The sequence below is a fragment of the Pseudopipra pipra genome, chromosome 4 (genome assembly GCF_036250125.1).
Source record: "Pseudopipra pipra isolate bDixPip1 chromosome 4, bDixPip1.hap1, whole genome shotgun sequence".
NCBI classification, from domain to species: Eukaryota; Metazoa; Chordata; class Aves; order Passeriformes; family Pipridae; genus Pseudopipra; species Pseudopipra pipra.
Genome location: NC_087552.1, coordinates 7296127 through 7323550, shown reverse-complemented (window position 1 = coordinate 7323550; position 27424 = coordinate 7296127). Strand labels below are relative to the sequence as shown.

At 39.1% G+C, this 27424-nt stretch overlaps 1 protein-coding gene and 1 long non-coding RNA gene across 6 annotated transcripts in view; one reads left to right on the top strand and one right to left on the bottom strand.

The window, feature by feature from the left end:
• Nucleotides 1-27424, top strand: part of SCLT1 (sodium channel and clathrin linker 1) — a 364373-nt gene that overhangs the window by 332918 nt on the left and 4031 nt on the right. For 4 of the 5 annotated variants that reach the window (XM_064651522.1, XM_064651521.1, XM_064651526.1 and 1 more), the window contains 7 exons: nt 187-364; nt 15857-15955; nt 16462-16533; nt 17196-17270; nt 17799-17944; nt 18334-18526; nt 19880-20076. In XM_064651522.1, coding sequence (XP_064507592.1) covers nt 187-364; nt 15857-15955; nt 16462-16533; nt 17196-17270; nt 17799-17944; nt 18334-18526; nt 19880-20076 — 960 coding nt within the window. Of the gene's footprint in view, nt 1-186; nt 365-15856; nt 15956-16461; nt 16534-17195; nt 17271-17798; nt 17945-18333; nt 18527-19879; nt 20077-23747; nt 24069-27424 lie in introns of those variants that run through there. The other variant, XM_064651524.1, reaches the window with a different exon arrangement.
• Nucleotides 359-27416, bottom strand: LOC135412719 (uncharacterized). Its single transcript, XR_010429910.1, has 3 exons — nt 25008-27416; nt 23082-23879; nt 359-2238 (listed from the first exon to the last, which is right to left on the bottom strand). It is a non-coding gene; the product is annotated as an uncharacterized LOC135412719 (long non-coding RNA).

Below are 27424 nucleotides of genomic sequence, written 5' to 3'. Positions count from 1 at the left end.
GAGATTAGATATCTGAGTTAACTCCTTTAATTCTGTTTCTTTCTAGGACTTGATTAATATCAAACTCAAAACCAATGCAGTTTGAGTAGCTCATGAATAGATGCTTCCTATTAGTTCAGTCTGAATGGATTACTGTCTAATTAGCCATGTTATTGTTAAATGAGTAAAATTACTACTGTCTTGTAGATTACTTGTTACTGTCCAAGATGCTGAACAGTTGAGAACAGAAAGAGCAGTCCTGGAGGAACAAATCAGAGAGCTTCAGGCCAAGGCTGCTAATCTAGAGAGTGAGAAGTATGATGCTGTTGTAAAAGTCCAAGACTGCATACAGCTCTTGGAAGAAGCTAACTTGGAAAAAAGTCAGGTAAGTCATTGGATAAAGATATTTCTTAGAAATTAGAATACTTTCATCACTTACAGTTGTGAAGAGCCTGATTGCATATTCTCACAGGCATATACACATGCACGAGCTGGCTTCTTTTATGTCTGTTGTACTAAAATTAGTAACGCATAGATAGCAAACTGGGATATGACATTACTTAGGCTTGTCATAGAGTATAAATTTCAAACAATATGTTGAGTGCCTGGATAAATGTGATCGAAGTGATAATACTGTACCTGAACATGAATTTTCCAAAATTTTTGACAGTTTCTTATCACATACATACTAACAAATTCTGCTGTCAGACTGAAAAGGAAGGTTCTGTTATGAATTTATCACTTAAAAATGGCTAGGAAAGAACAGCTAAACTAAAGGGACTTTTTTGTTCTATGAGGGACATAAGGCACCGAGAGAGAGATCTGTGTTCAGAAAAAGTGACTGAGTAATGAGTGGGTAAAGTCTGCAGTCTGGAAAAATTTGAAAATATGTTTATTAGTCTATTATAAAATGGCAGAAAAAATTCAAACATACCATATTGGCTGCTGAGTTTAGTCTTACCAGTCAAAAACCAATTTAGGAGATTGTGTTCTTAAGAGAGATCCACACTTTCACACAATCCTCAGTGGTGCTCGATACAATTAATAGGATGTTCATAATGGGAGTTTAAAAAAAAAAAAGCCTTTAAACATAATGCCCCTTCATGTGCAGTTTAGGTCAGCCCATTTCAGACAAGACATAGGAAAACTAGGAAAGTGCAGGAGGAGTCAACAAAGAAATCTAGATATGTGGAAAGGCCTTTAAAGAAATTTTTATATACAATGTGTGATTAAACTGTCATGTGTATACCAGAAGTATAGATATGAAAACAGTAACATGCACAACAGGGGGATCCACCAAAACTTCCTAAAGTACAGGACCTAATCCAGCAAGTCTTGATAAGCCTGTTGATCAAAAAAAATTAGACCCCCTATTTTCACAATTCTAAAGTATCTGCTCTTTGCCCCTTTAGAAAATAGGATATAGGGCTTGGTAAACTCTTGTCTAATATGGGCTCTTTGTGTTTTAATGCTAAGCTTCAGTTCCAGTCAGACTTTTGGAAAATTGTGTTTGGTTCCAAGGCAGAACTTTAATACCCATCCAGAGGTTGTAGCCATCAGTAGGTGAAACCCAGTTTAGTTAATGTCTGTGGGAATAAGCGGAGGATCTTAGAACTGATTCTGTTTCGGCTTAACAGTTCAACACTGTTGAGCAGTTAAAAAGATAAACACTTCCTTTTAGCCTGGAGTTGCTCTTCAAACTCAGAGACAAAACAAAGCAGACAATTCTTAATTTAGTGCTCTGGCTAAAACGTCCTGAATTTTTCAAACTGGGAAGTCTATTAATGAACAAGATACAAAAAATGCACCTAGCTGTGAACGCTTTGTGTTATAAACTGTTTTCTTCCTGCTCTGTTAGGGGTTGTCTTGGGTTAAAGACAATGTTACTGAGGAGGTGGGACCTTCAATGGGAGGTCCTGCATCCTATCCATTAAAAATAATGGGACTTAAAAGGAAGGAGTATAAACAAAGTAACAAATTTTACTAAAAAAAAGGGCAAAACCAAAATAAAACAACAAACACACATTAATAAAGAATCTCACCCAGAAAATCACTCTGTCCACTTCTGTGTTGCTGAGCCAGCAAAGCAGTTCCACGTGGCCCCTGCGGCATTGTCACACAGAAAGCAACAACAATGGCAACAGCAGCGGCCGGGAGAGCTCCAACATGCAGCGCTGGTGCTGGAGCGGTCAGGAGCGGAGGGCACAGAGCGGGCTGGGACCAGTGGGAAGTCCAGAACGACAGGAGGCAGAGGAGCCCCTGTGGGGAAATATCCCTCTCTTTAAATTTAGAAAGACGGCAATAAACTTAGGGAACAAAAACAAGGCAGAATTTATTCAATGCGTTGGGTCTTTCTCGGGGGAAAAGACACCTTTGGTTTAAATTCCATACATTTTATAGTTTCACAAAATCCCCTCCTTTTCAGTTAAGTTTTAATGTATTCATTTTTACCTAAAAAGGTTTCTTTTCTCTGAAAAGGGGCTTTCCCTTTATCCCAATTGGCTGCAAGCCATCCCCTGTCAAAGGTGATGGATCTTTCTTTGTTCTTAGCCCAAAGAGAAGAACCTCGTGTACAAAATGGCCCTAAAAGATTTAATTTTTAAGAATTTTCTCATTTCCCTTATCCTGTCAAAAGTGACCCTGATACCCAAGTTCAGGTCTTGGAACTTGGGTATCTTACAACTGTGAGAAATAGAAACCCAATCGGGCAATTTCCAATCAGAATTTTATTATATGATAAAAGCAATTTCAGCGCTGGGTGATCAGGGAAGGGGTTCAACAACTCCCAACGCCTGTCACACCCAAAGAAGATAGTTGTCCTACATTTATTTCCAGCTACTTCATGAATATTCATTATACATAAGCATAAACATTACACATTGTTGAGTCAGACATTCAACAGATGTTTTTGCTACAAAGTTATAACTTTCAAGAAAGGTCCTATTATCTAGCATCCATAATATATTGTCAAATCAGACACTCTGCAGATGTTTGCTTGCTACAAAGTTATAAATTTCAAGAAAGGTCCTATTATCTATCTAACTAAACAAAATTGTCTCACTATAAATCCTACACAAGGTAAAAGGGAGGTAACTTGTTTTATCTCTTTATAGGGGCCCAGTTAAGTTTTACGACTTGTTTTTCTTTTCTCTCGAGGTCATATTGACCCTTCACTGTTTCCTCTTAATCAACTCGAATTATTTTCTCAATTTATCACAATCCCTCCCCTCTTTCTATAAAATCATTAATTCGAGTTTTTTACTCTAATCTGGACAATATTAATTTGACATTTTCTTCGTCCCGAGAAGGTGGAGTTTTGGTGACTAACAGTACTTTGGCACTTTGAGCCGTCTTTGGATCTATCAGCATTGCTGATATTTGCATTCCTTGTACCACAGAAACTATCAATCTAATGAAACAAGGGCTGTCATCAAAGGTCCATTACAAATCCAGCACTTAGGTAAATTTAAGGTTTGAATAATATGTTCCATTAGATCAATATATAGGTTAGTTCCATAACTCGGGAGTTGCCAATCTTCTCCTAGCTTGTCTTTCAATTTCTGGTATAAGTCACTTGTGTTGAAAGGCTTTCTTTGTGCCGTTTTTTTAATGAAGTTTGCACCCTCTGTTTTATTATTTCCTCCCTTTTCATGTCCTGCCTTCCACCACCGTCAGAAATGTCCCAATGGCCTTCTTGAGTGGAACAAATCTATTCCTCTTCCTTAGGACAACTAAGTCCCAGCCTGGTTCCCCCTTTTATTAATTTTTGCTACCCATAGTTGCCGAGAACCCGTGTTGCAAGTGTTCAGTTGTCTAGAGCCATAGCAGACTTTGTTGACAAATGAGTGGTAGCTTAAGCTTTGAATCATACGGCCTTTATATCGTGTAATTTGGTAGCATTTTGTACACTCGTCAGACTGGACGTGAGCTTAAAAGCAGCAGAGTATCCAAAAGGGTCCAGCATAACTTAAGCCTCCACGGCCCATGCCCAAACGGGGTTGCATCCCGTGGCTGGCTGTCAGTGGCAGGTTCAGAGGTTAACCTGGTCTTGCCCCTTTTAGATTTTCTAATTTCATTAAGGCCCAGTTTTTCCGTTTCCAGGTAAAGGTTCACTTTATCTCACAACAACGGATTCTGTCAACAAAATTATTATTCCCACTAATTAGTCAATATATAAATTGTTAGCCATTGTGACATTCTTTACATGGGGTCTATAAAGTTAAAGTCATCCAGCAGGCAGTCAATTTGGGCTGTTTCTTCAGAGAATTTCTTCGCACTGTATCTTAATGCTGTATACCAGTCAGTTTCAAATATTTCCCAATTTACTGGTAATAACAATTCCCACCCACAGAACAGCTCATTTATCTGTACTGACTCCAATTGTGTTACAACACACAGGGCAATGTATATGTCGGTTAAAGGCCACACAGGACCATTTACGGACCTTGCCTACACTGACACTCTACCCAACCATCATGCTGAGCCCACGGATGTTTTATACAGCGTATGCGATCTGGTGGTGGTGGTCCAGGAGTTAAGGGATCTTCTTTTTCAAGGTCACAAGCTAACACCAGGATTAGGTTAACTAAACGATTAGTAAAATATGCACCTGCCCCTCCACTCTGCCAGGGGATGGCTCCTTCTTTCCAGGAAACAAAACGCTGTCTCCTAAGAATTTGTCCTGGGACTAATTGAAACCAAGATCTCAGGCTAGGTTTTATACAGAAACTTTCAGGAAATACTTCTCAGGTCTTTAAGTCTCTTTGTTCTGGGGATAACTCATTCCAGCCTTCGATATGTTTTCTCCATTCAGGTGATGAATTCATAAAGGTCTTTTTTGGAGTTTAAGTCGTAGGTCCCCAGGCGCTGACGACACAGTCCACTCTTTCAGGGGTGATGGAGCAACAAGTCCCTTCACTCTGGTCGCGTGTTTGCATTTGCAGTTGAGACACGTGTCTACTCTTGCATAAAAGTTGTTCTCATGGCTTCTCAGTTTGAATTTTAGTGGTACAGCTTCCAGGGTTGTTTACTAGAACAAACTGCCTGTGAACATTTAACTCCTGACACATTGTTAGTTTACATTTAAGACAAAACCCCTTTTCGAGTTAGGGTAGGAAATATTCTTTCACAGGTTATGAGCCTGCGGCAGTTTTAAAAGACAGGGGATGCAAGGGTTAGTAAATAGTTTCTTTTCTCTTAGATAGTTCTCACAGTTTTCAAAGCACCACTTTATTACCTTATGATATATATATTGCACCGGCGGGTTTTAGTTTTTGTGTTCGCCGGGAATTTACACTGCTTTTGTCTTCCCTCCCCTTTCGGTCTGATGGGGGAGCGGAGGGTCCCGAGTTAGACTGTACTGGGACTCTAGCTACTGACACCGCTCTTTTGTTCTCTTGCAGCCTCTGCACCCCAGCCGATCTCTTGCTCGCAGCCGCTAAGGTGTTATGAGTTGCTCCGCTCGTGTTGGCCACAGCCAGGAAATAATTTGCCTTTGCCCCTGCTACGGCCCCCGCTGTGTCTGCGAAGGTGGCAGCAGCTCCTGTACTAAACTTAGATTTTGCCTGTCCCACAGCTGGATTTATCCTTTCTGTGTGCGTGGTTAACGCTGTCCCGGCACTCGCATCTGCTGTCTCTGCCTGGACCACAATAGCAGGAACTAAAACTTCTTCACTAGTCAGAGCAACAACTAGGACTAGCTTTTCCTGTCTTCGCTTTATTGTGCTCGCCACAGTTTTAAACTTCGGGATTGCTTTCTGCTCTAATTTCGCTCTCTCTGTCCCCAGATCTTTTCCTGTCACACGCATTCCCACTGTGTTGCGGACGACGGGAAAGTATCACACGATCACAGTATTGATCATGACTAATCCAACTTTATTGCTGTAAGCTCCATGCTTATAAAGGTTAATAATTAGGCTCATTAATATTCCAAATACAAGCTCATCATTGGCTCCTAATTACCTAAGTTATATTTGCGCAAATGCTGCCTCTTTCTCATGGCTATAGTTACTTTATTTACTATTTGCTACTTTCTCTACCTTTCCCATCCTGTTGCTCTAATTTTTCTATCACGTATGCAGTTTCTTAAACAATACAGCTTCACAGCAGACAATGCAGCCTTGCAGTTTCTTAAACAAAGCAGTTTCACAAACACACTGATCAGTGACCTTCTAATAGTTTTCTTGCTTTAGCGTGAGACCAGCGGTATAGAATCTTTAATGTGTCCTCTCTCTACCAACCAGGTTTCTGCAATATCTTCTACACTTCCCCCGCTCTGTTTAGACAATGTTAAAAACACGTCACTCATTGCCTTTGTTAGCATGCTTTGAATGCATTTAAAAGCACAAGGAACAATGCATAAAGCAGCTAGCAGTATTAGTAAAAGCGAAATTGCTTGTTTAGTGATCTCTGCAAGCCATGGTCCTAAGCCTAATTTTGCTAGCCATCCCCTAATGGGATCTTTTTGAACTTCAAAGTCATTCAGGTGACTTTGCATTTCTCTGAGTTTCTGGTAGATGGACTGAGAGTGATCAGAGAGATTCATACAACACATGCCTTTAAATTCTTCACATCCATGCCCCTGAGCCAGCAATAGAAAATCTATGGCTGCTCTGTTTTGTAAAACAGCATGCCTTATTTCATCAGAGTCATGAGCCAATTCTCCCAGAATTTTCGAAGTTCTATTCATTTGATCTCTTGCCCAACAAGCTGTTCTTTGGACAAGAACCAGGCTCTTGAGCATCAATTTGTAACACACGCTCTCGACCCTTTTTTTATCAGGGCTGCCAACATTTCAATTTTTTGTAAAAGTGTTTTAGGCTGTTGTATGCTAGTTGATAACCATTCTAAAACTCCTATATCCTCCCCCGTTTCTGTTTGTGATTGTGTAATAGCACCCAAAATGTATCGTTTGTCAGCCCAAAAGGTAAGTTCTAAAGGTAATTCCCATTGTCTTCTCCGAACACGGCCCTGAGTGACACAATCTAAAATTTGTTGGAGTATGAGTTGTTGGTGCTTTGTGACAGTAATTTTGGTTGTTGGGTCTGTTCCTTTTAATAGGGGTCGCAATTCAGCTAAAAGGTCAGCAGGGATTCCCACAACAGGGCGTAACCACTGTAAATCCCCAAGAAGTTTTTGTGCATCATTCACAGTGCGCAATTTTGATTGAAATACCAATTTCTGTGGGATAACAGCATGTCGAGAGATAGTCCACCCCAAATATCTCCATGGTTCTGTCGTTTGAATTTTTTCATCTGCTATTATTAACTTATATTGTTCCAAATGTCTGCGAATTATTTGTATTTGTTCGGGTACAAACTCCTCAGGCTGGCAAAACAATATATCATCCATATAGTGATAGATTATGCAGTCAGGCCATCTTCTTCGCAAGGCTTGTAAGGCAGTATCCACATATAGTTGACACAAAGTTGGACTGTTCCTCATCCCTTGTGGTAATACTGTCCATTCAAATCGTTGGTCAGGTCTTTCTCTGTTAATAGCAGGTAATGTAAAAGCAAAACGTTTAGTATCCCGAGGGTGCAATTGAATTGTAAAGAAACAACCCTTTAAGTCCACAATCAGTAAGGACCAATCCATGGGAAGCATTGCAGGATTTGGTAGTCCAGGCTGTAAAGCCCCCATGGCTTCCATTTGTGAGTTAACTGCTCTTAGATCATGCAATAATCGATATTTTCCAGACTTTTTCTTTATTACAAATATAGGTGTATTCCAGGGACTAGTAGAAAGTTTTAAGTGTCCTTGATCAATTTGTTCTTGTATTAATTCATGAGCAGCTTCCAAGCTTTCCCGTTTTAAAGGCCATTGCTTAACCCATACTGGAGTATCAACAATCCAAGTAATAGGAATTGGGAAAGACCAAGCAATGGCTATTCCCCCAAAGGGTAATTATTGGAGAGTTTCATCCCAATTTGTGTCAAAACATCTCTCCCGATTAAGCATTGTACTGTTGGTGGAAGTTGCACAACAGACAGGACAGCACTGGCCACACGACCTTCCACCTCAATGTTCACAGTAGGAGTCCGCATAGCAATTGAGGCACCCCCAATGCCAGTCACAGTTGTAGTAGCAGGTTGCAGAGGCCAGTGTCTAGGCCAACAATGAGGAGCTATTATACTGGAATCAGCTCCTGAATCTAGTAAAGCATCCAGTGTTTTTGTTTGATCTTTCCATATAATTGTAACTTTATGTTTTGGCCTCTCACTTAAATCCAGTGTCAGTAAGGTAAGTCCCCTTGTAGAACCAAATCCACGATCTCCACGTTGTATCAGTTGTCGGTCGTTGGTTAAAGGTTTTGCTAACTGTGGCAGGGGTATTAATTGAGCAATACGTTGTCCTTTAGGAATCCTTAAAGGTGGAAAAATAGTATGTGCCATAACCATTATCTGTCCAGTGTAGTCAGCATCAATTAATCCAGGCAGAACAAATAATCCAGCAAGACTAGCTGATGATCTTCCTATCAGCAGTGCACCAAACACTTGTTTGTTTATTATTAAAGGTCCATAAATCCCGGTGGGAATCTTTTGAGGTTGGGTGGATAACAAAGTAACTTCTACTGCTGTTGCCAAATCCAATCCGAGGCTGCCGGCTGTGGCAGGTTGTAATCCGAAAGCATTGGCTGAGGCTGTGGTTGTAGCAAGTTGCAGTTGTTTTCCTGTCCGTGGAATGGATTGTTCGGTGAAAAGTTGCTGGCTGGGGTTATCTGTGCTGCAGCGACGATTTGTGTCTTGGCGCGGCCACTGCTGTATCTCGCGCTCCGCCGTGAGTTTCCCGAACGGCTCCGACAAACAGAAGTGTTGTGGGTGGAGTTCTGACACTGCTGGCACCAAATTCCTGTTGCTCGGCACTCCCTTCTGAAGTGTCCAGTAGCTCCGCATCGATAACACTTTAATCGAGCTTTTCCATCTGTGGAGTTATTAGCCTTTCCCTGGAGGGGTGCAAGAGCTGCTAACACTTGAATTTGGGAATTTTGAGCCTGTTCTTTAAGCTCCTTAACTAAGTCCTGAGTCTGTTCTTTAAGCCCTTTAGTAAAATCCTGAATAGCATTGACTAAAAATGCATTCTCTCCTGTTGGTATTTGCAATACTTTGTCTAATAATTCTTCTATAGTCCAATAAGGACCCAATGTATTTATTACTTGTTTAACCATTGAGTTAGCATTTTGCAAAACACACTGCTTTAGCATGGTTCCCTTCATATAATCTGGGACCCCAGCTTTTGTGATAGCAGCTGTTAACTTGTCAACATATTCACCAAAAGATTCATTCCTTCCCTGTTTTAAGCTCATATATAATGGCACTCCCCCTGGCTCTTTGACCCTATTTAATGCTTTCCTTACAAGGTCCATGGCCTCTCTAATTTTATCTGCCCCAATGTGTACTTGTGCTTCGGTTCGTGAATATGGACCTGTTCCCATTAGTTCGTCTGCTGTAACGCCGTGTAAAGGATCCCCCGGTTGCCTGATCACAGCAACACTTTCATTAACATATGCTTGCCAATAAGCATTAAACAAAAGTTGCTGATGTTCTGTAAGTATCATTCTCGAAATGGAACGGAGATCTGAGGGTAGTAAAAGTTGAGTGGCCCAGAAATAATCTAACATTTGTTTAACAGGTTCTCCATGCAAACCAAATTCACTTACAGTGCTCCGCAGTTGTGCCAAAAGTTTCCAATCTAATGGAGTTATAGTGGCATTTAGCCCTCCCCCTGGCATTTGATTATAAATAACTGGAAATGCCATGCCCTCTGCCCTCTGCAATTCTTCTGACAGGCAATGTTTAGCAATCGCTGCCCATGTATCTCTCCTCTCCTTGGCTATGGCCCCCGCCGGGTCAGTGCTTGCCCCAGGGACAGGCATCACAGCATCTAAAGCAGGAGGAGGGGGTGCTGGTGGCTCCAGCAATGGATCAGCGTTATTGCTTAAAGGTTCTGCAGGGGCAGGAGGGTCAGGAGGGGTTGCAGAAGGGGGAGCCGTATTTTCATTAGGAGGGGGGGCAGACGGCTGTGCTGGGAGCATAACTGATTGAAATGCAGGGGGAGTCGGGGAAATAGAGAACCAATTTCTGTTGTGTTGCTGTATACCTCGAGCTTGCTCAGCAGCTCGTTTCTCTGCCTCATGTTGTAACAATGTATCATTCACAACTTTCCAAAACTTTCCCAGCTTTTTTGCAACTTTATCCTCTTCTAGAATGGCCTCACATATTTTATCTCCAAACTTTCGCCACTCTTCTAAAGAATGCACGGTATGCGGGTTGATAAAACACCCTTTTGCATACCCAAAAGCAAGCAATCCTGGTAATTCCTTTTTTAAATCTATATCTTTAATACCCTTTTTCTGCAAAAATTCAGAAAATAAACTATATGCTGCTTCCCTTTCCATTTTTTACCTATTTTTAGCGCGCTCTTGCAGCCTCCAGGGTCCGGCAGCACGTACGGTGGAACTCGTCCCAAGTGACGCTTTAAGGATCCGAAGTTGCAGTTGCCCACTTTTTGATCCGGGTCCGAAGTCGCAAATTCTGCCGACTTTTTGACCAGTTCCAGGTCCAAGTCACTCCTCAATTTGACTTTTTGACCAGCCTTCGCTGCTAAGGCTCCGACACTATGCCATCCCAACCGTGGATTCCCCCGTTTCCTTAAATTATCACGTCGGAGGTCACCATTTGTTGCGGACGACGGGAAAGTATCACACGATCACAGTATTGATCATGACTAATCCAACTTTATTGCTGTAAGCTCCATGCTTATAAAGGTTAATAATTAGGCTCATTAATATTCCAAATACAAGCTCATCATTGGCTCCTAATTACCTAAGTTATATTTGCGCAAATGCTGCCTCTTTCTCATGGCTATAGTTACTTTATTTACTATTTGCTACTTTCTCTACCTTTCCCATCCTGTTGCTCTAATTTTTCTATCACGTATGCAGTTTCTTAAACAATACAGCTTCACAGCAGACAATGCAGCCTTGCAGTTTCTTAAACAAAGCAGTTTCACAAACACACTGATCAGTGACCTTCTAATAGTTTTCTTGCTTTAGCGTGAGACCAGCGGTATAGAATCTTTAATGTGTCCTCTCTCTACCAACCAGGTTTCTGCAATATCTTCTACACCACTGTATCACACACAGGTAACACTTTTTCTTCACGGCGCCAGCCAGTTCTGTCGCCATGGTAACGGCCATTTTGGAAGCCTCCCCTGCTCTCTGAGCCGGGAGTTCTGTTGCCGCAGTAACGGCTGTTCTTATAATCGCCTCACCGCCCACCGTACTAACTTTCTGCTTTCTGTTCTGATATACTGCCCAAGCTATCTCTAATAATTTCTTCTTTATATCGTTTGTGGACTGCCCCACAAACAGGTATACCAGCTGTTTCTTTCTCAAGTCTGATTCTAAATCAATATCAATATATTTTCTAACAGCATCTTTCAATCTGCTCAAAAAGTCTGTGGGCTTTTGCTTTTGCCTGGTTTCATACATTTTGACCCAACTTATTTCTCTTGTCGTTTCCTCTACAACAGTACAGCCCGCAGCAAACTTTGGGGTCTCTCTTGCACTTTCTTACACTCTCTTGCACTCTCTTACACTCTCTTGCACTTTCTTACAGCTCTCATATCAGTAGCGTCACCAACAGAATCAACTGCCTGAGCACCCATCAGTGGTGCTGGGCTACTCGTTCTCAGAAACACCTCTACATTTGGGGCCGTCGCCCCCCCTGCGGCCGACGCCTTCTCTTCACTGCTACTGATACAGCTATCAACCTTAGCTGTTACTAGTTTCTCTACTTTTGAGCTCACTTCTGCCGTTGTTATGGCAACTTTATCTACCCCGGCAAAGCTGCCAGCTGCTGCAGAGCTACAGACTGCTTCCCTGCTAGGTGGAACAGACAGGGCAGACCCCGCAGCCATTGCCCCTGTTGGGCCGGGAGTTTCTCTTGCTGTTACTCCCGTTGCAATCAAACTAGATGTTATTTCTGGGCTAGCCAGCCCCGCAGCGTCTGCGTAAGCCTCCCTCTGCTCTGCCGCGCTGAAAGCGGCTTCAACAAAAGTTGATTTCACCTGCACCTCTGTGCGTACTCCAACTAAACCGACAGGACTCACTCCCGCTGGACCCGAGCTAACTTCTCCAGAGGCTTTAATTTGCCTAATCCCTCCCGGTGCAGCCAGATCCGCACCAGGGGGTCCTTCAATGGCTCCTTCCTGCTCAGCCAGAGCCGGTCCAGGAGGAGCAACCACCACCCCGGCAGCTCCAGCCCCCCACCGCTGCTGCAGCAGGGAGTCCGATTTGTGGAACTCCCGGGCTACTCTCTCTCCTATCAGGTGATATCAACATATCTAAATCATCCTCTCTGGTGTTCTTAAGTAGGATTTGTGGGATAGGAGCAGCTTTGACTCGATCTTTCTTTTTCCCTCTTTTTCTAACTCTATTTCCGATTTTTCTGCTCCTTCTGAGCTTCCATTTCTCTTACCTTCCACCCCCAATCCAGGGCGTGTTAATAGGAACAAAAACAACTCTGTGTATCGAATTTCCCGCCACCTCTGTTCTACATGTAAAAGCGAGATTAACTGAAACACTGTGTTCAGTTCAAACGGACCAAATTCCGGCCATGCTACTCCTCTCATTTGTCCAAACAACGGCCAAGCATTTAGAGACAGCCTACACAGCTCTTCCTTCTTTAAAGATGTCTCAGAACCAGCTAACATCTTTCAATGTTTTAAAACCAAACTCAGGGGGGATTCTTTAGGGATCTTAAATTTTGAATCCACACCACCCATGCTTGCAAAACAAAAGCAAACCACAGTCACACACTGGGTTTCAAACTTGCTACCTTTAGGTTACAAGGCTGTTTCGCAACCTCTCGGCTATTTACCGAGTCACACCGACTGCAGAGCCCCACTGGCTCTCCCACAGCGTCAGAGCACCGGAGGGCGTCCCCTCCAAACCACACAGCCCTAGGCTGACCCGCTCTGACCTGGGTAACTGGCGAACCCCCGTTCGCCTCCCCTGAAAATTGACTCTCTAGACTGTTCCGAGGGCCCAAGTCAAAATTTTCAGGAATCCGTGCCCCCTATCCCGGGACACAAAACTTTCCCGCAGCTGCTAACTAACCAGATAGGTACCGTTTCCTTATTTTTCTTTAGTCCACCCAATCATGCAGTACTGAATCATTTTTGGTTTTTCTTTATTTTTAGTACTCTCCCTCTTTTCCCAGTTTAAGATCATTACCCCTAGCGGACTGTCTAAGGGTATATCCGGCAATGCCTGCCTGCTCCTTTCCTTCCTGGGGCAACTTAATTTACTAATTCCCTGCCCCATATTCCCGAGGTCCCTTCTAAAGTTTTCCTACCTTTCCACCGATCCTCTGGGATCCCCTCTAAGATTTTTCACCGACTCAGTGGTCCCTTCTGAAAAACTCCCACCGACCCCAGAGGTCCACTCATCAATTCAACCACTTCGTCCCTTCACCTGCCGCATTCCTCGCGGAAAAACGGAAACGAGGTTAGAAGGACTCCACTATCGCTCCGCAGCTACGCTGCGTCTCATTCATCATTCACTCCGACCTCTTTATCCGCCCCCCGAAGTGATACTCACAGTCCGTTGTTCTCACTCGGGTCTTCGTGCACAAGAATTATGGGCTTTTTTGCTGCAGCACTCCAGGAGCTTTTTAATTCCTTGCTTTTATCATATACATGTGTTACCCTTGGTCCTTGTTGAAATATTAGGCCTGTGAATAGGCCGCTGAAAAGCAGCGGGCGCGCTCCTATCTCAGGCACTAAGTATCTCCCAGAACACAAAGGGTATCACGTTGGGCGAAGTCACCAAGTTTGTGAGAAATAGAAACCCAATCGGGCAATTTCCAATCAGAATTTTATTATATGATAAAAGCAATTTCAGCGCTGGGTGATCAGGGAAGGGGTTCAACAACTCCCAACGCCTGTCACACCCAAAGAAGATAGTTGTCCTACATTTATTTCCAGCTACTTCATGAATATTCATTATACATAAGCATAAACATTACACATTGTTGAGTCAGACATTCAACAGATGTTTTTGCTACAAAGTTATAACTTTCAAGAAAGGTCCTATTATCTAGCATCCATAATATATTGTCAAATCAGACACTCTGCAGATGTTTGCTTGCTACAAAGTTATAAATTTCAAGAAAGGTCCTATTATCTATCTAACTAAACAAAATTGTCTCACTATAAATCCTACACAAGGTAAAAGGGAGGTAACTTGTTTTATCTCTTTATAGGGGCCCAGTTAAGTTTTACGACTTGTTTTTCTTTTCTCTCGAGGTCATATTGACCCTTCACTGTTTCCTCTTAATCAACTCGAATTATTTTCTCAATTTATCACACAACTTCACAATACGCCTATTTATAAAAATTGACCCGTATTTTTAATTCTCATACCCCGGTGGGCACACTGAACCCGCAGAAGCCTATAGTTGTAGCAGGTGGGGGGAGGAGGGGGGCGGCAGCGGCTGCCGTCCCGGCGTGGAGAAGCGGGCTGCAACAGGCCGGCTGGAGACTGCGGCAAAAACTGGTGCGAGTCTGGTGGGGGCAGCCCCTCAGGAGCAAGCGGGACAGCGGTGGACTAGCAGGATACTGGCGTGGGGGAGAGAGGTGGTCTGGGTCGAGCAGGCAGCGGCTTCTTGTCAAGTACTGAGCAGGAAACAAACAGGCAGTCCCCATGCCAGCAGTGAGTGGGTTTTATCCCCCACAAACTCCCATGCCACTTCACGCGATAACCCCCTCTTCAGCAGGTGTGCCGTGCCTGTGTGGGCAGGCCGCGGTGTGTATCAGCGGGTGCCCCCTAATGGTGATATGGGAAAATTACAAGAGAATCTAAAACCGTAGCAGAGGTTGAGGTAGAAATTGTAATAATGCTGCTTCTGTTAACATTAAAAAGCACAAAAAGCTAAGCTATAAGGACATCAGAAGAATTTTAGGAGTAGTTTGAACAATAAAGAGCAAAGTTGAATTATATAGGATCAGTAAAGGAGATTATGACCAATGAAATGGCATGTTATTGCCTGAAGTGAGTAACCTTCTACAGGCTTAGCTTATTTCATCCATTAGGGACTTTTTTATGTCTTTCTCCCTTTGTGCATATACATATTCTCTATGTGTCACCTAGGATTCTTGATAGGTGACATAAAAAATCCTATATTCTGTAATCTTTTTGGACCAGTATCTTGTGTTATACTGTAACATCAGTAACTTTCTTGCATCCCTCAGAGGAAGGGTTCCTTGCTACACTTTTTTCTGTAATTCTCCCAATTTTTTTTATGCTGAAGAGCTGTTTCATTCACTGCATCCAACATGAAAGGGTCTGCATACCTGTTCCTTAGTTGCCTATACATTTTTATTCCTTTACTTTTAGTTTTCTCAGAGATGAGTAGTATATGAACCATAAAAAATGCTTAGCTTTATGTAGGAATGTATGTGTATACAGGTATTCAGTTTCCTAATAGAAACCTTTTACATGCATCATTGTCAGCATGTTTTTATTACAGATACTGGCACGAGATAGAACACTGGAAAGTAGCTTTGCCATTTGCTCTGAGTTCCTGTGCTTGCTTTTGTGTAAATTCCATGCTCAGCCAAAATCTGCAAGTCCCAATAAAAAAAGGCACCTACTGATACTAACTCTTTGTGTGATTCTGATTTACAAGAATGTGCATTTAGTGCAACATGTTTTCACTGTTCTTGTTTTCTTGTTGAGTCTCAGTGTCAACTGCTCCAAAGTAAAAAGGAGAAAAAGTGTCTTTTGATCAGTGACTACATGTGGTTTCTTCTCTCCGTGCTAGGTACTGTGTCGCATTAAAATATCAGTCATATTTGTTATTTTTTTTTCTAGGCACTCTTTGGGGAGAAACAAAAGGAAGAGGAGATCAAAAAAATGAAAGATGAAATGTCTCAACTTGCAGAAGATACTGCTGCAAGAATTAGAAAGGCAGTAAGTTACGATGTTTAGAATGGGAAGATTTTTTGGTTTTTCTCAGGGTGAAAAGCCCTTGCTGGTGCATGGTCATCATAAGCAGTTTTCTTAAAAATGTTTTGATAATATAAGTGACAAGGCAGCATGCTGACAGTACATACTCTTCAGCTTTGTTGTCTAGACATGTATTCCTCTGAACTAAGTGGTATTCTTAAATCTCTCAAGAACCAAAACTGTTGATGTCTGTGCAGACACTGGTGTAGACAAGGCTGCACTGTGAAGATGTAAAGAATGATACTCGTGGTGTCTTCATGTGTGCTTTTTTTTCTCGACACCCTCAATTAAAGTAGTATTGATAATAATAATTCTTCTAACATTTATGTCATAAGATTTGTCAGTTACTGCAGTCCCAGATATTTTCATGCATGCACCACATATAGGCTATATATGTGTATATCAAAAAGCAAGATGGAAAACTAGTTTGTGGGACTAATTTTTTAGTTTTACTTTGTTTTTACTCACAGGTAAACACTGCAAAGAAGCAATGTAATGTGCAGGTTTCTCGGCTAACAGAAGAAATTTTGGCTCTTCAGATGGTAAGGAGTTGACTGATAAAAACATTTTTTATAGCAAAACATTTGAGACTTCTAGTTATTGCTAATCAAATAAAATACTATATTCCAGTAAAAGAAAGCCTACTAACATGATTAATGAGTAACTGTGTAGGACAATACGATATTACTATAGAACACAATGCATCCTGTATGTTTCCAGACATTAGTTCACAAACATTTTGTCAATGAGATCTGTGCTCTAGAAAATATTTTCTCTGTGATGGCATTTCTTAAGTATCCCTGTTTCTTTCAGGGATAAGCATAGAAAGCTGAGTTTTGCATATCTATAGATGGGTATGTAGAAATTAAGTATATGAAAGCTGATAAAGTATCCTAAGACAAAGTCTGTCCATCACAATCATTGTATTCTTTAATGAACCAGGAACTTATAATAAATTATGCAGGTGACCAAAAGAACTCAGTGCTTAATGTACCTATTTATGCATTAAATTTATTTTTAAAAGGTTTCATTTTATGTTTCCTAATTTGTACATTGAATGATCCTATAGAGAAAATAACGAACAGGTAAATATAGTCAAATGCATACATAGCAGCAAGAACTGCATTTACAGGTTTGGCTTTGGCACTTCTTGAATTTTTACTTTGAATTATTAGATCTATTTAAAAATTACTTTTAAAAATAGGAATGTGGAGAAAAACAGAGTGAAATTGAACGAGCCATTAGAGAAAAGAGAGCAGTGGAAGAAGAACTTGAAAAGGTAAGGCAATTGTATGTATTTTTACATCACATTTAATATCTCTTTTCAGAAGGAAAAGTTATATTGATTTTTCCCATTTTCATGTGTTTTCCCCCTAATTTTCTTATTTTATTTTTTTAGTAGCTTTTCTTAATTGTAAATTTTCATGTAATTACTTTAAGGTTGGTTGGTTGGTTGTTTTTTTTTTAATCCAGAAAGTGTTTTAAAGCTGCAAGACTAAACTGAAAAAGAATGTTCTTTGAAAAGTGTAAAAAAGTAAAAGAGAGAGATTTAGCATAATCTGAAAGAATACTGGTCCAGTTAAACTCAGTAGACAGAAAACTAAATAAATGTCAGATCAGATCTTTGAAAACTTTTTTTTTTCAAGTAGCAGAAGCAGCACAGATACAATGACAGAAATTCAGTTTTGTTTTAAATCATTGGCAAATAGGATGCAATGAGGAGTAAGTAGCCTCCTTGTCAGTACTACACTGCCAGTCACCAGGGCAAGGTAAAGATGATCTTACATGTACATTTACTCTTCTTCAGATTTCGAGGGAAGACAGAGGGTATGAATCTAACAGTAGGAAACTAGAGCAGCTGTATCAGAAGTACTTACTTGCAGAAGCTGCAAAAGATGACCTTCAGCTAAGTCTACAGACAACACAAAATAAACTGAAACAACTGGAAATTAAGTAAGTGATGTTACAGAAATACAAGAGACAGCCAGAGAAATTATTTCTGACAATTTAAATTGTTGAATATGTGACAGGGTTTTGTCACATCTTTTTAATCAGTAGCAAACATAGTATCAAGATACCATAATTCTGAAGCATAATTCTGAAATCTAATATTAGATTGATTTTATCAATTCCATCATCTTGATAAAATTCTTTGCTGACTTTTGCATAGTTCTAGCTGTCAAGCCCATTAAACATGCTGAGCTAATACAAATTTTCAGAAGGAAATGGGGGAACAGCTGTACTGAGTCATACCAAAGATCTGCCCTGGTCTATATCTTTTGTTCTCTAGTTCAGTAGTTGTTCAGTTCTTGAGTTACAACAGGACTTTCCTTCTCTTTCAGCTCTGAGGAAGAGAAATCTCGTTGCCAGGAAGCTATCTGTAAATTGCAAAGCATTCTGGATTCAGAACGAGAAAAGAGTGCCTTTGTCAGTGAACAAAGACTAAAACTTCAGCAAGAGAATGAACAATTGCAAAAAGAAATAGAGGGTTTGAGAAAGCTGGCAATAGAGGCTCAACAAAAAGCTAAAATAAAGGTATGCTTTATATGTTATTTTAATTGTAATGTAAAACTTATATTTGCTTAACAAGGCAGCAGTTCTAAGAGAAAATCATTAAGTGTTTAAATTAAGGTTAGAAGTTTCAATGGTGCTTCCTGGTTGCTGCTTAAAAGTAGTTTTATTGTAGGATTGTGTCCTCAGAATCTGTTGGGTAACTCAGTCTCTGCTAATTAAATTGTATTTCAATGTGTATTAAATTCTCCTTCATAAGAAGACCCCAAGTATTCTTTGTTTTTTATAAGATGAATAGATTAAATAATATTGCAGTTCCAGATCTTCATTTATTTATTGTCTCTTATGTGTTAGAAATATATCTCTGACTTTGAGCTCAGAGTGTTCCTCTACTTGTGTGTCCACCATGTTGCCAGGGCAGTGTGTAACTAATAAATAATTTAATAGAGTGGTTGTGAAACTTTTGTTCTGTATTTTCTGGACAGAGAACATTCTTCTATAAGAGTAATTGCAAACAAGGTAATTAGCTGAAAGATGGTTGTTCTTTTTGAACATGTTCCATTAGGTGCACCTGAACAGACTGCATGTAGGATAATGAATCAGTAGTAACCTCAGCAAATTCACGGTACCTTTGGCTTCTGGAGAGAGGGAACAGCTTTGATCCTTGATGTGCTTTCTGAACATATATAGCTGGTACTTTCCTCTCTGCAATGTAAAGATACTGAAAAGGGATGTAAGAATCTGCAGCAGTGAAGACAAACTCAGTAAGCAGTTTTCAAGTTATGAATGGGGACCATCTCAAATCTAGTCTCCACTTTGCACCACAAGATATAAAGGAAGCTGTCAAATTTAACAGGAAGTCTTGTCCAACTCCAGAACCCTTTGCTCAAACATAGCTTAAAACCAAAGGATTAGAGTCTTGTAACAGATAGGCAGTGGTTATAAAGCATATACCAAATCTTTGTCTGTCTCATTTTAGTCAGATAGGCTTCCATTATAGTCACAAATAACATTTACTGCTTGCTCCTATTTCCCTCTGATGTACAAAGGATTTCAGATGCAGTTAAGAAACTCCTAACACATTTTAGCTAGATCAAAATGGAAGAATGTGTTTCTGTGGAGAAAACACAAGGGAGAAGGATAAAGATTGTTTACAAAAAATAAGCATACACAACTCATTATCCTTTATTGTCAATTATACTATTTGCTTAAATCAGCTTTGGGAACATGTATCTCTGAGCATCTAATTACAAGTGTAATTATTGTATGTTATATGCTTTCAACAAATATTTATAAATTTACCTCAAGCATTGCAAAACAAAACAAAAAAGTAAAGAGTGAGAGATTTGATTGTACCCAATTTGTGTTTTTTTGTAGATAAGCACAATGGAGCACGAGCATGCTGTGAAAGAACATGGGTATGAAGTTCGACTCAAGGAAATGGAAGACACCAGTCACAAGTCCACTGCTGAGCTTCGATGTCTGTTAGTAGCTCAGCAAAAAGCAACCAACCAGTGGAAAGAAGAAACAAAAAATCTTACTGAAACTGCAGAAGCCAGGATCAGAAAGCTGAAGTAAGTGCAGTTTTGTTCCTCTTCTGCAAAGTCTTAGTGTTTTAGCTACTGTGTGGTATAGGGCAGTAGACCTGTCGTGAAAAACCAACTGGACTAGATGATGTGCTTCCAACAAAACAAGGAAGAGTGATCTAAACAGAACTTTTGATGCTCTCTGTGAAGTTAGCACTGAAGTAAAAATTTCACATCTTGCTGATAATGTATGAGTTTTGTAATGACAAAATAAATGGAATGTATTACTTTTAATTTACTCTTTCAAGATACAGCACACTCAATTTAGAGAATTTTAGCCTTGGATTATGTAAACTTCTATACCTATTTCGAAAAGTCACCATAACATCAGTTGTGGAGTTAGTCTCCAGACTTCTAGAATAAACTGGACAAAAACCTATTGGCATACACATCTAATGTTCTATTCTGAGCAGTTGCTGTCATAATTGAAGATACAAATGGGTTGTGTGATTGTCCTAAGAAAAAATACAATATAAACTTTACTTTATCCTAGTTCATCTATGTTGCCAAGTAACAGGCTGATACTTGGATTTGCAGCACAGAATACAAGAATATTTTCAGTTTTGCAAGTTTGCCTTATGCTTTATTTCTTTCTAAGCTCAGGAAACTCTGTCAGCTCAAGTAGACTATAAATTAGAGATGAGCCTGATATTTTTATAGAACTGCATAGAAGTTTATGTCCTCAAGATCTCTTCCCCTTCAAAATTGGTTGAAAGTTAGAAGAGATTGACAGACCAGTACACAGTAACTTCTAAACCAGGAAGCTTGATTTCATAAGTCTCACTTCTTTAAAATGTTTAGAGAAGAATATAACTTTGCATATATCATTATCGTTTAGGGTTTTGAGAAGAAAAATTAAGGATATGCCACTCTGTTAACTTTATAAATTTGAAATGACCCTTTAATCACTTAAAGCACAGGATGCAGTCTTGGATGGTTCATGGCTCAGATTGATTTTAGAAGCTGCTTACTATCATGTTAACAAGAAAGCAAAGCTTTTGCCCTATTAAAATTGGAATGCTACCTTTCATTTCCTTTAGAGTAATCTTGGGATTTTTTTGTGTTTTATTATTATTATAAAGCTTTACATAGTCTCAGCTAAAACCATAATATTTCCAGTATCTCATGCAATTTTTGGAGTCACAGTTTTTTAAGCGTAGCTTGGCATTTCTTGGCTGTCAGAATGCCAATGGTTTGAGTGGAATTAGAATCCAATTTTCTAAACATGAGCAAGGAAAATAAATTCCTGAAGATGTTGCCTACAAAAAATCTACCCTACCATTACTCCAACCTGGTTTTCCATCTTTGTAGAGAAGTATGTGGTCATCTTTACCTTTCCAAAGTAAACTGTTACAGGGGTTTTTTACCTTACCTATTCAGATATAGGCTGGCTTTATTTTCCCTTAAAATATACTGCATTTTGCCAATATCAAAGAACAATTCTTTAAAAAGGAAAAAGTCTCTTTCAGAGGAGACTCAACATCAGTGTTGAGCATGTCTGCAAGGCACTGGGAGCTGTGCCTATTCACTGACAGTTTTAATAGCTTCACTGTATGTAATTAGCTGGCTCTTACTAATACTTTTTTAACATCTTTTGTAAATGCTGCAGTAACTGGAGAAGAAAAGTATTTTGCAATGTTTCATGCTAAGGTAAATTTTAGCTCTTAAACTTGTAGTTTATTTTCTGTAATCAAAATACAAAAACTCACAGTTGAGCCATCTGGATTCATAACTAGATCCTGAATGTAGTTCAGCAAGTTCTAATTAAAAGGGAAAAATTGCAGACTTTCACCCATTAAAGTTGTCTGTGAAACAGCTAACCTTTAATGTTAAGTGTTAAGTGTTAAAATGTTGTTACTGCAGACCAAAAAATTTAGACCTCAGTTATCTGCAGCAAAATGCTGACATAGAAAATACAACAGACATGACAGGAAGTCTGCTTTGTGAATTTGGATGTAAAATAGGTAGTAAATTTTGAAAATGTCCCTGTTTATATGACTTCAGTAGATATTTTAGTGCAAGTCTAAAAGCCAAGTTGATTACTTTTTAAGATGATTTTGCATGTTATGCTTTTTCATACTGTATAAGCTAGAAATAGAAGTTTTTATCAGGTATATGCTCTACCTTGCAAGGAAGCTGGCAGTAGGAACAGAAAGGTTGTCATTTAGACTGACATGAGGAATTTCATATTAAATCTGTGCAGTGATGCACTGATATTATTATGAGAAGTGGCCATAACAGAACCTATATGTATTATCTGGAAATACTAAAATTAGCCTACTTTTCACATTATATACATTAACAGATACTGAGTTATATAGTGTGGAATGCAGTTGGTATGACTTACACTCAACACGAAAGTCCTTGCTTGTAATATAAATGAGTACTTATCATATTTTTTTTAATCTTACCACAATAACAATTTGAGTATTTTGAGTGCAAGTGCAGAACAGCAAATCACGTCTTACTATGTTGTGAACTAAAATCAAGTTGCTGATTTTTTAAAAAGCAGAATGATTTTGCAGCAAATGCACTTACCAGAGAAATTTCAGTAAGAGCACTAAATACAGAACACTAAAACCAGACTGATACTGGTAATATATTAATTAATCTATTATTATTTAAAGGCTCTGTTTGAAAGTCCTCTTGAGGCTAATGAAGGAAATGGTCTCACCAAGTCTCACAGTGGGGTCCAAGAGAACGGGGGATTCATGTAAATATATGAGCAAATGCAGAGGTTGTGTTGGTGGCTTATAGCAGAATTTCAGTTTTTAACAAAAACACAATTTTAACAAAAATCATTACTCTCAAAGCATACTAATGTGTTTTATAACTGAGTGTTTTTCAGGAAGTTATAAACTTCCAAAGAAAGTCCTATCATTGTATACCGAGGAGGTAGTTTACATTTCACCAGGAGTTTGCTGTTGGTACAGCTCTCTTAAGCACTGAGTCAGTGTCCCGTTTGTTAGTGTAGGTAGTTCCTGTTCCTTTACCTTAAATTCATGATCTCTTGGTGTTTCTCCACTTCTGTCCTCCTTGTTTTCATTTTCCATGTGAAGGAAACATTGTGGCTTCTTTATTAAGTTCCCAGCAGCTGCTGCTAACTTTTCCACATTGTGCTCCTCATTTGTCACCTTTTAAGTCTGGAAGTGTTCTGTTGGTGAGGTGTAATCCGTATGTATGAAGAAGGTATTAAATAAATACTTCTAAGCAATGAAGAAACATCAGTGAATGTTAGGTGATTTTTGATTTTAAAAAAATTAAGAAGGAAAAGTAAATTTTGCAACCTGTAACAATAGAACAGAGTAATGATTTTGTAAATTAAATGAGAATCCATGAAAAACCTGTAGATAAAAATGTTGTTAAGTTAACTGATAGTTCCAGGCTTCATTGAAAATTATTCTGTGCTTCCCTGGACGTTTGGATCTCATTCAAGTTAAACATGATAAAGTTGCTGATAAAACTGAATTTGAAATTCAGAATCACTGCTGAAACAGTAGGCAATGCGTTGAACTTGTAGACTAAATTGCACCATTTTCTTCATAAAAATATATTATAGTCTTAATTTATGAGAAGTTTTCTTCCCTCTAAGCATTTTAAGATGCTTTATGCATCTTAAGGAGGATTTATTGGTAATAGACCTCACCTTCACCTTGCAGGAGGGCAAGGAACCGGTTTTGCTTCACTATCCTTGTGCCAAAGTCAGTCTTGAAGGTAAATGAGAACGTCAGTGCTGCTTGCGACATGGATCACTGTTCCATTGTAGATACTTCGAGTTCTAACTACATGTACTGAACATAGACAGCAAATATTTACAATTATAAAGTAGTAGCAAAATAGAGTGATTACAGTTAAAGGTTTTAAAAAAGATAATCTTTCACATTCTTTATAGGGGTTTAAATGGAAAACAGAAGTAAAGAAATTTTATAAAACTATCAAACTTATTTCAAAATGTAATTTCATTCATAACATGAAAAGAGCTTTTAAGTCTTGGTGAATAATTTAACTCTTGTATGTTCATTAGTTTAGTAACTGATACTTGAGTTTCTATTTGATTTCTTTTTTATTCTTCTCCCTATATAGCTGGAATGTTGTCCAAGTAATCTAAATAACCAAATTGGGAATGTTGTCTAATTAATCTAAATAACAAATCAGAACTAGATTTAATGTTGAAAATGTTATTTTGATCTTCGATGTCACTTCTACACCAATGTATGTAGAATTTGATAAGAATTAGAAGTAATCCAAGTTGCTGTTGCTGATCTACAGGGTGTAGAGCTTCCAGTTGTAAAGTTGTAGGCTCTAAGATCAGTTTGAATGTTCCGAAAATTTAAGTTGCCTTTGACAACTGTGGTAAAAAATCTGTAGCAAGTGCTTCCAGCTTTTTACTTTTCTTGTCTTCATTTGAAAGAATTTACTTTTGAAAGAAGTGGGGAATACATGTGCAAGTTTTTACAGGCTCTGTAGTTCTTCAGACTTCAGCTGAGAAGAATAAATGACAGCAGATAGAAAATGGAATCAGCAATAACAAAGGAACATTTAGGAAATCTGTAAATTGGAAGGAAACAAACTTCAGTAACAACAGAACACAGTACAGAATGAGAAGGGATGAGAGAGACAGTTCTAGCAACAGAATGTAGGCAAAACTAGAGTAATTCAATCTGCCAGCATTTGCTCAAAGAAAATAGTGCCCAGACTGTATGCAGGTTTTAAAAATAAGGGTAGATTATTCATTCATTCTGTAAAATCTGCCTTGACCGGTCTGTGCTAAAATGAATGCACAAATACAATAGATGGTTAATCCCATCTAATTGGCATATCAGTGTTTTCCATAGCTTTTTATGTCCTAATCCTGAGAATGAAGTAAGAATTGGGGTAAATAGAGAGGGAATTTTGCAGATAACCAGATAAACTCTTACCAGACTCTGCACCAGTGGCCAACACCACGAGCTTATCTTTGTTGAACATGATTCTGTTTGGAGCAGGCATCAGGATAAGATTCACTTGGATAAGCAAAGTGTCATACTGAATCAAATAACTGAATTATCCATAGAATGCACTTCATTGGAGTAGATCTGGAAAACTGCAGACAGAGAAAAAGGTAGGTCTTCTAACTTGAAAACTTGACAGGGCATTGACAGTTTTCTCAGCTCTGCCATGAATATTGCTTTGGCCTGTCAGACGTGGATGTTTGCTTGGTTAAGGTACGGTTTAGCTTGAATTGGGTAGAAATAGGTATGCACAGGTCTGTTCTTCTACGAAACAGTACATGAAACAATTCATAAGCATTACCTTAAATGATAAAGATGATAACTGTACTTCCATGTAACATTTGAGGAACTTTAAAAATCTGAACTCTTTAAATAAAAATGTAATAAAATGTAATAATAATACATAGTATGAATTAGTAAATTAATAATCCTACCCATCTGCCATTATGTCTAGTAGATTCAGCTTTTTGGGGGGAAAAAAACAAAAATACTTGTTGTAGTATAAATCCATTATATTTGAATAACTATACTGAATGGCTTAATTTTTTTAATATTCACTTGAATTATTATTGTCAGTACTTAAAAAAAGGGAATCCTTGCCATATTGTTTTTAAATTGAAATACTTAGCTTAAGTCGTCTGATTGCAGCTATTTTGGGTGTCTGTGTTCGCGTTTCTGCCTCTCACACATTTCTGTGTCATAGTTGGGAATCCCTGTAGCCATGTGTGGGGTTTGGAGTTCTCATTTTTATCTCTTCTGTAGTTGAAAAGAATCTGCCTCTGAGCAATGACCTTTTTTGGTGGCAGTGTATGAAATGTTGGCCATGACTGCCTTCTTTTCCCTGCATCCTGTAGAGTACATGCAGTGAATTGCACAGCATTTGAGATAAAGAAGTTTCCTCCATTTCTAAAACATTATTCTTGGCTGCACTTGTGTAATGTTTGGCAGCTGTAGCTGCTTATTTTAAGTTGTTCATTAAAGAAAAAAATTAGCAGGATGAGAGACAGATGCAGGTACTGGCAGTATACAAAATTCATAATTACTAAGAGTAACTGAATCATATTATAGTATAATTCAACCAAAAAAACCCCAGCTGGCACATGCTATATTTATCATGAGAGCTTTGCAGAAAGTACTTGCTGCAGCTGGTGGATTTATCACCTGTCTGCCAAAATGCTAAAAGCTCACCTTTTGTTTCCTACTCACTTGTAGACAATGTACAGTGGGGGCTGATTTAATTATTCAGCAGTTGGGGGTTATTGCTCAATTCTAATATTGAGATCTCATAATGTGTATTTGGGGAGGGTTAATACTCAGAATGAATCAACTGTCTGGCTCAATAGGCATCACATTTCCTTATGCTTACAAGGTTAAACTGTTTTCTTTAAATATGTGTTCAGTGTGATCTCATTATAAATATAATTCCTTGACCACAGCTGTATATATGAGCATGTAAAACTGTTTATGGGCTGTGCTGCTAAGCATGCTAATTCCATACTCAAGTGCAAGCATAGGAGACAGACTGTTTTCAGTAACGAAGAATTTTTAGGTGCCTTAAAATTGGTCTCCTATATTGAAAATGCCTCATCTTGATGCTTGATATTGATCATGGAGGACAAATTGCAATAGTGTTACATATTAACATATTCTCTTGATCCTGCAGTCTTAATCCATCTGTAATTCTTACTTTATATGAAAGTGTTCACATGTGGTAACACAGGCAGATATTTAAATCCTGTTAAACAGTTAAAATTATATAGAGATTATACCTATGTACTTTTATTTTTATGAAAGTTAAAAGTTGTTGAGCTGTTTTTGTGATATCTACCTGGGATTGGTGAATGGGGTTGGTGGAGAACAGGGGAGTGGAAACTACTCACCTGGTACAGTGGTGACCTGATGTGACAAATACATTGCAACCTTGTATTGCAAGTGCTGTATATCAAGTTTTCAAACTTCTATGAAATACCAGGTTTAAAAGTTTATGACTAATTGTTGAGAACTAAGTGTCATCATTAAAATATCAGAGGCTTTTTAAGATTAAGATCTGAGGCTAAAGTATCTTCTACTTTACCCCCATTCCCTCAAAAAGAATAAATGCTTTAGGTTCCATTACAGTGCCTGTAGTTTCGGTAGAGCATCTAAAGGTGAGGTGGTGGAGTAGAGACTGGTCAAAGGTTAGATCAGTTCAGTTTTGCACCTTCCTCTGGCTAAAATTACCAAAGTTCCATCTTTAGTCATCCCTCTTCTTCTGTGCCTTGTGATGACAGGAGGCAAGGCCTGTTTCCTTTAAGCACTAGGTCAAAGATGTCTGTCATAACCCAGATGGTTTTTGTCTTCAATAC